Source organism: Etheostoma spectabile, chromosome 13 (genome assembly GCF_008692095.1).
Source record: "Etheostoma spectabile isolate EspeVRDwgs_2016 chromosome 13, UIUC_Espe_1.0, whole genome shotgun sequence".
NCBI classification, from domain to species: domain Eukaryota; kingdom Metazoa; phylum Chordata; class Actinopteri; order Perciformes; family Percidae; genus Etheostoma; species Etheostoma spectabile.
Genome location: NC_045745.1, coordinates 19,609,455 through 19,621,263, shown reverse-complemented (window position 1 = coordinate 19,621,263; position 11,809 = coordinate 19,609,455). Strand labels below are relative to the sequence as shown.

At 38.9% G+C, this 11,809-nt stretch overlaps 1 protein-coding gene across 1 annotated transcript in view; it reads left to right on the top strand.

Moving 5' to 3' along the window:
- Window positions 1–3,023: 3,023 nt before the first annotated feature.
- rad50 (RAD50 homolog, double strand break repair protein) overlaps window positions 3,024–11,809 on the top strand; it is a 26,863-nt gene continuing 18,077 nt past the window's right edge. Inside the window, exons 1-12 of the mRNA XM_032533709.1 lie at window positions 3,024–3,102; window positions 4,317–4,454; window positions 4,693–4,776; window positions 5,203–5,354; window positions 5,478–5,663; window positions 5,833–6,037; window positions 7,143–7,271; window positions 8,246–8,411; window positions 8,779–8,837; window positions 9,303–9,437; window positions 9,597–9,803; window positions 10,143–10,325. Of these exons, the coding sequence (XP_032389600.1) occupies window positions 4,326–4,454; window positions 4,693–4,776; window positions 5,203–5,354; window positions 5,478–5,663; window positions 5,833–6,037; window positions 7,143–7,271; window positions 8,246–8,411; window positions 8,779–8,837; window positions 9,303–9,437; window positions 9,597–9,803; window positions 10,143–10,325 (1,635 nt within the window). The 5' untranslated portion in view covers window positions 3,024–3,102; window positions 4,317–4,325. The remainder of the gene's footprint in view (window positions 3,103–4,316; window positions 4,455–4,692; window positions 4,777–5,202; window positions 5,355–5,477; window positions 5,664–5,832; window positions 6,038–7,142; window positions 7,272–8,245; window positions 8,412–8,778; window positions 8,838–9,302; window positions 9,438–9,596; window positions 9,804–10,142; window positions 10,326–11,809) is intronic.

The following is an 11,809-nucleotide window of genomic DNA, read 5'->3' as shown; positions in this document are numbered from 1 at the left end:
CCTCTTCCACTCAAAGTCAAACTCATTTTGACAAATCCTGGCTGTGTGGGAGGTTCTGTGCAAGATATGCACAAGCAGCAGGACTTTAAAATCAAAAAGGAGGAGACAAAAATTAAGACATTCTAGTGTTTCTAAAGCCCTGGGCATATATGTGAAGTCAAACTAAAATATCACTTTGACAAAGTAAAATAAAAAAAATTTAAAAAAAAAAGAAATAATTCATACCGAAATGTGCTTTTTTCACAGGAATTGAACCATGTTTTTAGTTCTTGTGTAAATGAATTTCAGCCTTGTTGTCCTATTACGTAGGAAATTGAAAAAAAGAAACAACAGAGAAAGCAGGGCTGAGGGTAGCAAGAGGAGGACAATTTACTACTCATAGGATGCTGGGGAGATGAGGGGGGAATGTTTGCTTTTTAAAACTCAAGCCATCTCTATGATAGGCTTAGAACCATTTTGAGGCTATTGGCCAAAATGGGCCCTACTTAGGCCACTCAGTAAATAAACTATGTCCAGGAATCCGCTGAATAAGACACATTTATTTGGAAAAAAAACAGTTTTCCGTGAGCTGTTCTTTCTCTTTTATATCAACTCTCATTTTCTAAGGCAGGCACCACAAGGCCAATTTGCCATCAAAACATTCCCTCAGGATTTAATAAAATATTGATGGTGCAATTTTTGTGAAAGGAGTTTATAAAATGTCAAAAAACAGACAGTTCAGTGAAAGCTAAATCTGTCTGCTGTTGACTGCCAGCCAACAACTCATTTATTTATTTAATTTATATCTTTTCCCCTGTCACCATATTTATATTGTTTTCTTCAACTTATTTCACTTGCTCCTTTGGGCTCCCTCATCTTTTACTCCTTTATCCTTACTTGCTCTCCCACCATATTTTGATGATAAGCAAGAGAGAACCAACTGGTTCCGGATTCGTCCATATGATTGTCGAAAACGGCGAGTAAACCAATTCCATTAGCCATTTAGACAGGGAGGGTGACCGTTGGCATGTGGGATTAGGCTTTCACACTCAAACACATAAACATAACACACATACATACACATATACCTCTAGTGGTCCAACAGAAGACACAAGGTCATGGCATTTTCATGTTGGGACAGGATGAAAATAGAAATAGGGCCATGAGCTGGACAGACTGCGGCACAATGAGTCAGTGGGGTAATAACACAGACAGACTGAATCAGTGAGCTGAAAGCATAAAGTTGTGTGTGTGTGTGTGTGTGTGTATTATTTCAAAGGGAAACAAACAGAGAGGAAGACAGATAGATGAAGGTCTCAGGTTTTTGGGGATTTAGCTGCAGGTGGTGAACACCAGTCCTGCTGGTCCCTGTGGATGTCCGCAATGTTCTTCATACCCCAAAACACAGAATCAAAATAACTCATGTCCCTTTGTCCCATTTAGATTTATTCCACCCCCCCCCTCCCTTTCTCATACACAAATACACATAATTTCTCAGCTGTCATGAAAGTGTTATGTTCTTACTCATACCATCTGTTTGTTATTCAGTTTTACTTATTTTTGGAATGTGGAAGAAGCCCGGGAAAAAAATTATTCCTTTTTTGTAAATCTTTTAGTAAAATAAAATAAATAAAAATAAATAAAATGGATTTTTCCTCTCTGTCAAATTATACTACTTTGTGTATTTGCCTCTAATAACTGAAAAACTGCAATTGCCAGCAGCCTAACTGCCACAGCAATAGTAACAAATGGATGCCAAGGATAGGCTAGGAGAGGAGATGTGGGAGAATGGGTAACAATGGCTTTTCCACAGGGAAACACTGTCCTCTTGTGGTAAATGTTCTGTGATGAGAGATCGTCAGGAACATACAAGAATATGCTTGAAAGATAACAGATGGTATGTTGCATTCAAAACAAATACTCAAAGAAAGGAAAGGTTTCAACTGTTTTGTAATCCTATTTTTGTTATTGCAGGGTACTGCAGTTTATTTTGAGTTTATCCAAGGTAACCCGCCCTGTGAATACCCACTAGACTACCAAATGTATTCATCCACTACTAAAAATGGGCCCCTATAAAATGCATTATATAGCCTATTGCTGTTTAGTATAGTCTGCTAAAACTAGGAAATTTTAGGAAATTACTTATCCCATGTGACTATTTCTCTATATTAGGAACCAATGGTCTTGGGGCTGAGTGCCACAGTGCATGGACGCTGTAATGTATTTAAAGCTGGAGTAATGCATTGAGGGTCTTGGTGTTTTCATGGAATTTGTTGACCATCAGAAAATTACAATAGAATTACATCAACTTTACTCTTTAAGATTTAAGGGATGCAAGACAATTGTTTTAAGGGGTTTAATGTCTACAATGTTTTAACACAGCTTCATGATTCTTCCACTGCAGCAGATGAAAAAATATAGGCCTAGGCTATTTCAAATGTCAGTCTAACTAACCCGGCTCTTCCCGAAATTTGTCTGACTCTCTGCTCCTGGACCCCCTGGTCTTATTCACAAAGGATGGGGTCTCCAGGTCACAGTGAGGTGATGTGTTTGTGTGCTTAATCGTTTTCTTTTCAATTGGAATGTGACTTAAAGTTTATGACCCTCAGTTCAGGACTGGCAAAGCAAAAGATCAGTGGGCCATAAAGAGGGACTGCAACCAGAGACAGGATGTGTCTCTCTAACGTCATCAATTCAATATTCTGACACATTTGTAGAGCTGGATTATAACAAAATGTAGCAGAACATCTTATATTATAAAACAGAAGTATTGCAAAACATCTTAATGTATCAAACAACAAACAACAAACTATATACTTATGACAACAAACTTAATGCATGACCAACATGTCTGCATTTATGCTGAAATAATGCTTTTACCTTTTAGCTTAAATGTATAATGCAAATCACACACAATGTTTAAGCACATATAACATTTTAAATTCCAACAAAGTTGAAAGTTTAGTTAATTTTAACTTCTAATATTACCGTTTTACCTAGCTATATGTTCATTCTATACATGCATCCGCGTTCCCACTCCCGGAAGTTGTCAGAAGTCCGCTTCCACGTCACATTCCCCACAGCGCGAAAACTGTACTTTCCCATCTGAACCAAAACAAGACTGTGAGTATGATTTTTTTAGCATACGACTACAAACTAATACTACTGTCATTCTGCGCAGAACAACGATCTGTTGGACAGTGAATCACTACCTGTCACACATTGCAACGTCTCTGGTAGCACATAACCAAACTTAACGCTACGTAGCTACGATGTTAGCTAGCCTGCTAGCTACATTGGCAGGTAACGTTAGCCATGTGTAACGTAAGCTTCCCAGACATCAGGTAACAGACAGGTTAAACGTAACACATTCAAACCATAAACTGGATGATTCAACCCAATCTCCTCAACACATGAATAGGTAACGTTAGCTTGTTAAACATCAAAATGCCATTTCTAAAAACATTAACTCGATAAATCAGTTTTTCTAGATGTATTCTTTAATTTACAGTGAAGTTCGGAACAGTTTGTAATGGTCAAGACCAGTAACCTTAACGTAAATCCACGTTGTATTATACTTTACGTTAGATTTTCTTCACATTTAGCTTGTAATCAGGTAGATGTCTATGTTCTCAACCTATAACTAGTGTGTACTAATAAACCAACATCATAGATGAAGTAAATGTAATATGATTAGCTAACGCTATACATTAATTAAAATATAATTTATTGTTTGGCCAGAGTTCACAATTCTTTTCATGCTAACACTAATACAGTTTCAAAGGTTTTGTAAATGTATCCTAAACAGCTATTGCCTGTAAATCCACAGCCAGATATACAGTAGTTTATTCCTACGTGCTATAGAGCTTAGTGCCCATAGACCTCGGTTGGTGTGTTCGTCAGCACAGTTCTTTTTTAAATAACGTTATTTGTATAATATGTTATGGCCACTTTTGGAAAGATTAAATTAATTAGTAGCTGCAATTGCAGACCTGCAACAACTTCAAAATCAAATGCCACAGTCTGCTGATTGACTGATACGACTGGTGATCGTGATAAATCTGTTCATCAGTGTAGCTGCAGATGGATTTTTAGGTTGGCATTGTGAATTAGAAGTCTGTGTTCTTACTTTGTAGCATACGCTTTTCAGTTGATGTCCCAGTGAAATGCTTTGGCTAAGCCTGGCCGGTTTTCATCACTGCTGCTAATTTTAATTCATGTGTGTTCACCATCTCTCTCTCTCTCTCTCTCTCTCTCTCTCTCTCTCTCTCTCTCTCTCTCTCTCTCTCTCTCTATATATATATATATATATATATATATATATATATCTCTTTCAGAAAGCAACAATGTCAAAGATAGACAAGATGAGCATCCTAGGGGTGAGGAGCTTTGGGATTGAGGATAAAGACAAACAAGTCATCTCGTTCTTCACTCCACTGACTGTGCTGGTTGGACCCAACGGTGCAGGGAAAACGGTATAAGAACATGTTTTGATGAGAGCAAAGATTGACTGTGAAGCATGACCTGTAGAGAAAGAACAATAAAGTTGAGACAGTATGCATTGGGATCAGACTAGCTGCTCTGGTGATTTGTGCTTTTTTCATGTTTTGCAAGTGGCCACAGTGAAAGCTGGGAAAAATATTTAAAAATGATAACCGCAGCTCTCGTGATTTTATTCTTGTACAATATAACCTTTTTCTTTTCTGTTACCAGACTATTATTGAGTGCCTTAGGTATGCAACAGCAGGAGAACTTCCACCTGGATCTAAAGGAGGTGCATTTGTTCATGATCCAAAGGTGAGCTCATTCTCTTGTACTTTCCTGCAAACTATGCAGGGATGTTACGGTTTCCACCAGTTCACAATCTCTGTTTACAACATTTGCACGCTTCTCATACTACTGTGTAGTCTCATGCATTAATATACCACTGAAAATGATATAAGAAAAACGAATATTTGATGAATTAAATTGTTTGAATCTACCTTGCTATCCTAACATTTGAAAGAAATACTTTCTGATATTTTAGCGGTCTATCTACTTTCAACAATTGACTTCTAAGGCCAATTTGTGATGGCTTTATCATTACAAGAATCTCATTTAAATGTTTCTTTTCTTCTTACTTTTTTAATCCCAACCTAATAAAGGTCGCTGTCTCTTGTATCTGTTAGGCTAGATTACTGAAGCTATCTTTGTTAAAGTAAATTCATGCTTTGTGAATTCCAGGATGCCCATGAGACGGATGTGAGAGCACAGATTCGACTCTTATTCTCTGACGTCAATGGAGAGAAAGTGACTATTCATCGCTCCATGTCCTGCACTCAGAAGGCAAAGAACTATTCTTTTAAAAGCTTGGAGCAGGTCATTACCAGAATAAAGTAAGCCACAGTCACTAGTGTATTTACTTGTTTTCTGTCTATCATTAAAACATATATATGTCATTTTCTGGACTCATATTAATGAATTGCTTTCTTTACATGTGACTTCCGTCATTCATCTAGAGACGGTGAGAAGGTGAGCTTGTCATCAAAGTGTGGCGAACTGGATCGGGAAATGATTTCTTCATTGGGTGTGTCGAAGCCTGTGCTGAATCATGTCATCTTTTGTCACCAAGAAGAGTCTAACTGGCCACTTAGCGAGGGCAAAGCACTCAAAGACAAGTTTGACTCCATCTTTGCTGCAACCAAGTAAAGACCACTTATTCTTACATTTTTGTCTATTTCATTTTTACGCAAAGCCTCACGTTATCAGAAATCCTTTTAAAGCAAAGCAAAGATATTCACCTGCATATGTCGTTCAGATATTGCCTATAGATTGGAAGACTCTGTAGTACTGTTTTTTGTGTGTTTCTCTCAGGTATATCAAAGCTCTGGAGACGATGCGTCAGCTGCGTCTCAAACAGACTCACACAGTCAAAGAGTGTCAAGTGGAGCTGCGCTACCTGAAGCAGAACAAGGAGAAAGCCCAGCAAATTAGAGAGACCGTGGCCACCAAGGAGGCTCAGCTGATAGCTTCTAGAGACAGCATCCAGCAGATAGAGAGCCAGATAGATCCACTGGAGGTTTGTTGTTGATGTGCAGTTAGGGCTGCACAATTATTCAAATTTTAATTACAATTTTGGCTTCCCACGATTAAATTTGCGTGATCGAGCGATATTTTAAATGCATAATTCCGTTCATTGAACGCTCTGTTTTTTTTTTGCGAAGCCAATCTACCGTTCCATAAACGACTGTCTGATCATGTGCCAGTCAAAGTTGTTCCCTGCACCGCGCAGCTTAGTTTCTAGATGTAGACACTCACAGAAGACAGAGTAACGTGAGGAAAAATCCACAACAGATAGCAGTTGGTCATACGTTGGTCACAAGTTTACCAGTTTACCAAATGCAAAATTGATTTAGTAAGCTTTCTAACATTGTACTATTAGTTTGTTTTTTATCATTGTAAGGTTACACTTACTGTAATTTTTATATAAAATTGTGAAGGCAAAGTTTCTTTGTATGAAACATGTTAAGAGATGAAGTGATAAATCAAAAGACCACTTGTATTTATCTAATCATTTCACTGTATTAACACAGTATTTTATAGTTTGTAAATTTTCAGTCGTGCCACTTGCTTAAATAACTTTGTATGGCCGTGTCTGACAAGAAAGCAAGCTGTTTTTCTCCCATGTTTTTTAAGGAGAGACTTAAAATAAAGCATATTCTGTACATCGAAAAAAACTGAAATAGAGTTGTAACTGTCATTTTCAGTTTTTCACACTATTGAATGTTAAAGATAATGGCAGTTTGTCATCACAAGTCTAGTTAATAATATGGGGGGTAATGTTTTTATTGACCATATATATTGTACTTGACCTAACAAGCATTTTAGACATTTGACTTTAGCAAAAAATTACAAAAATTGTAGTCGAGATACAAATGTCACACATACGAGTTTCAGCACTAAATATTTGGAATCACTCTGAAATAATCTAGTTTTGTTAAAGATCTGTATGTCTTAAAAGTAGAGCTAAAAGCATTTTGTCAGAGCCTAGCAGCAGAAATGGATTTAAGCTAAACACTCATTAAGCGCAGGATGGTCATTGTTTGTGTACAGGTGTAAGCATGTCTGAATTATAAACGCAGTGTCAATTAATTTGTTAATGAACACTTAATAATACTTTTCAGAATCGACTGACAGATATTGACACAAAACTGGGGAAAGTGATGAAGCTGGACAACGACATCAAGGCTTTAGACAGCAGGAAGAAACAGATGGAGGAGGACAACAAGGAGCTGGAGGGAACAATGGAACAGGTAACAGAAAATATGTGATTTGTACACACGTAAAAAAAAAATGATTCTTTTATGTTTTATGATTTTAAAATGAAAAAATAAATCATTTGATGGAGAGCTTGTAAAGGAATGAGAAACAAAAATCACTGCTCTCCCTCTGCCGTTACCACTAATTGTGGTGGCAGCACGTTGGCTAAAATGTTTTGGGAAACCTGACAAGATGTTTGTAAATCAAATGCATGAACAAAAATGCACCTGCTTTATAACACTCCAGACTCCACTCTGTAAGTATCATGAACCTAAATGGGAAACTAACAGAGACTGCAGATGGTGAATGAGGTTGTTGGAAGTCTGTCATATCAGGCTGTATTTATATGAATGTCTTTTACGACTGTTGGATGATTCTGCTCCTCTGCCTTACAGGGGCTCTTTTTCCCATCTGTTTGGTGTTCTTTAGTTGTGTTTGTGTCTGTTTTTGTTTAAGAGAGTGAAATCGTTGGCAACAGAACAGCCAATTTGTGTATGTGTGACTGCATGTTTTTTGTGAGTGAGAGATGAATTGTCAGTGGGATAACATGACTTTGTTGGAAATTTAATGTGCTTTGTGTAAAGAATAAACACGTTGTGTTTGTCAGAGTTATGACCACAGTTACTACTTGCTTTCTGTTGCAAAGGTACGACATGCAAAAAAGGTCCCCTGCTGGAATGGAACGGCTGTAACCATTCGGCTACCAAGACTTGGTGGTTGGCTGTAGATGCACTAGTTGTAATGTATTAACAATGTAGCCTAGTGCTCCTATTGTATGCAGGCATTGTTACACCTGAAGCAGGTATATGCTGTCTTTTATCCAGATCATTTTAAAGATCCAGTGATGCATATCTTTTCTTATCATGGAGGGCCCCAGTGGAGGCAAACCTTTGACCTTGACAGTTTGCCGAGCTGTACTCAATGGGCTTCAGAGCCACTCTAAGCCAGTGGACTGTGTATGTGGCAGGTGTTCCAGGGTTCAGACGAGCAGCTGCAGGATATTTACCAGAACCACCAGAGGACGGTGAGGGAGAAGGAGCGGAGGCTGACAGACTGCCAGAAGGAGCTGGAGAGAGCTGGTCGGGAGTGTCAAAGACTCAACAGAGTCAAGGCTGATCTGCTGGTAGAACAAGGTACACACACCTGCACACATATACCACTCTTTGTACTGGGGTAACCAATAAACTTTTAAAAACTTGGTATATATAAAATATATTTTTGCCTGAACTTTTGTGGCACACCTTACACCCCTAATTGTATGTTTAATTGAATGTATTCTACTCTTGATCTCTTTTTGGTGAAGTATTATTGTATAGCATACATCCTTGAGTGCCTTGGCAGCATGGCAGTATTGATCCTAGAAACAACTCTGAGGAGGACTTGCAATACTCAAAATCAATATATGTAATTGGTACAAGAAAGGATGGACAGACATGTGGATATAGAGAGATCTCTCCTGAAGACTAAATTAGCTACTGAAGTCCCCTTCTCTTTTCCCAGGTCGTCTACAGCTAGAAGCTGACCGCCACACTCAAAACATCAAGAACCGCGATACTCAGGTGAGAGAGAAAAATCAACTTCTTTGCACTTTTACTGCAGCTCTGAACACACTCTTAGTTGTTTGTTTGGAACAGCACATATGTTTTTGATGACATCTAGCTATTGTTTCCATGAAGGTTGAATGCACTCAACTTCAGGCAAAAGTTACTGATAAACAATCGTAGCAAGTGAAGCTCCCTCACACACAGCCAGAATGTCAGTTAAGATATTGGTCTTTTTATTTTTTTAATCTTGTACAGTAACTAAACCACTAAAGAATATGTATTCTTCCATATACAAAGACACAAAAGCTGTTAGTGGCTTGTAATCTGTTAAAAAGGACTTTCAAAATGAGTGGCGTTATTTTTATTCAGCACATGGACTGCACCTAAATATTAAAACAAATGTTAAACATGTATTACAAAATAAAGAATATATATAATTTTACATTTTTTAATGTAAGTACTCTTATTTATCTTTCTCAGGTTCGCTCTTTGTCTTCCTATCTGGAGATGGAGGGTTACGACCGACCACCCTTCACCACTCTTCAGCTTGATAGCTTTCATCGTCATGTCACACAGAGACTGGAGCAGGAAAAAGAGACAGCCAGTCAGGTTATGGTAAGAAATGCTCTGTTTAATTTCTGTAAAAAAAAATCACAGCACTTTATTCTCTCCATGTGGTAAATGCTGTTGTATACCACAGACATGATGTTGTGTAAATAAATCTGCTACTTATGATCGTAATGCCTGATTCCTCATATGATTCTGTCCTTTCAGGCGGACCTGCAGGAAAAGGAGCAGCAGAAACAGCAGTCCATTGATGAAATGAGGGATAAGAAGACAGGCTTGGAGAGAACCGTGGAGTTGAAGAGAGACCTGCAGGGAAAGAAGCAGCAAGAACTAAGAAACATCAGGGCAGAGCTGCAGAGGCTGGAGGGTTCGTCTAGCCGACTGCAGGAACTGGAGAATGAACTGGCTAAAGTGGTGAGTTTGCATACAATGGGTATGATAAGGTTTTCTTGTGTCAACTTTGTTACATGCTTTTCTTTCTGGGAGCATTAATGAACAATAATTTGTATGAAGTTCCCTCCTCCCATTCATATTTTATGTATTTATTTTATTGAAAATATTTCTCACACAATATTCTTATAACCCACTGTATTCTGTGTAAATTACAACATATAACATACAGCATACAGTTATCCTTAAGTGCCGTGTGTGTGTGTGTGTGTGTGTGTGTGTGTGTGTGTGTGTGTGTGTGTGTTGTGTGTGGTGTGTGTGTGTGTGTGTGTGTGTGTGTGTGTGTGTGTGTGTGTGTTTCAGGAGCGTGAGCTTCAGAGTGTAGTTCAGAGCTCAAACGTGGAGGAGCTGAAAGCCGAGGTCATTGAGCTCCAGAAAGAAAAGGCAGAACTTGACCAAGCACAGAGACAGCTTGATCAAGAGATGGGGATGCTGAACACACACACTACTGCACGCACTCAGGTGGACATGCTGAAAAAGGACAAGGTAACGTTTGACCTAAGCAACTGGTGTGGAACATTCTTTTCCCCATGGCCTATAAAAACCAATTAAAATATTAGACCACAGTGCCTTGCGAAAGTATTCGGCCCCCCTTGAACTTTTCAACCTTTTGACACATTTCAGGCTTCAAACATAAAGATATACAATTTTTATTTTTTGTGAAGAATCACCCAACAAGTGGGACACAATTGTGAAGTGGAACGAAATCTATTTAAATTTTTTAGCAAATAAAAAAACTGAAAAGTGGTGCATGCAAAATGATTCGGCCCCCTTGTGTAATACTTTGTAGAGCCACCTTTTGCTGCGATTACAGCTGCAAGTCGCTTGGGGTATGTCTTATCCGTTTTGCTCATCGAGAGACTGAATCTTGCCCATTCTTCCTTGCCAAACAGCTGGAGCTCCGTGAGGTTGGATGGAGAGCGTTGTTGAACAGCAGTTTTCAGATCTTCACAGATTCGATTGGATTCAGGTCTGGATTGACTTGGCCATTCTAACACCGGATACGTTTATGTGGAACCATTCCTTGTAGTTTTGCTGTATTTTTGGGATCATTGTCTTGTTGGAAGATAAATCTCCATCCCAGTTTCAGGTCTTTTGCAGACTCCAACAGGTTTTCATCCAGAATGGTCTGTATTTGGCTGCATCCATCTCCCTCAATTTAACCCTTCCTGTCCCTGCTGAAGAAAAGCCGGCCCAAACCATGATGCTGCCACCACCATGTTTGACAGTGGGATGGTGTGTTGAGGGTGATGAGCTGTGTTGCTTTACACCAAAAACAATCGTTTGCATTGTGGCCAAAAAGTTCGATTTGGTTTCATCTGACAGAGCACCTTCTTCCACATGTTGGTGTGTTCCCAGGTGGCTTGTGGCAAACTTTAGACAAGACTTTTTATGGATATCTTTGAGAAATGGCTTTCTTCTTGCCACTCTTCCATGAAGGCCAGATTTGCGCAGTGTATGACTGATTCTTGTCTATGGCAGACTCCCCCACCTCAGCTGTAGTTCTCTACAGTTATCCAGAGTGATCATGGGCCTCTTGGTGCATCTCTGACAGTCTTTCCCTTGTCTGAGCTGAAAGTTTACAGGGACGGCCAGGTCTTGGTAGATTGCAGTGGTCTGATACTCCTTCATTCAAAATGATCGCTTGCACAGTGCTCCTTGGGATGTTTAAAGCTTGGGAAATCTTTTGTATCCAAATCCGGCTTTAAACTTCTCCACACAGTATTAGGACCTGCCTGGTGTGTTCCGGTCTTCATGATGCTCTCTGCGCTTCAACAGAACCCTGAGCATCACAGAGCAGGTGCATTTTATACAGAGACTTGATCCCACACAGGTGGATTCTATTTATCACCATCAGTCATTCAGGACAACATTGGATCATTCAGAGATCCTCGCTGAACTGAAGGGGCCGAATGATTTTGCATGCACCACTTTTCAGTTTTTTATTTGCTAAAAAAGTTTAAAATATC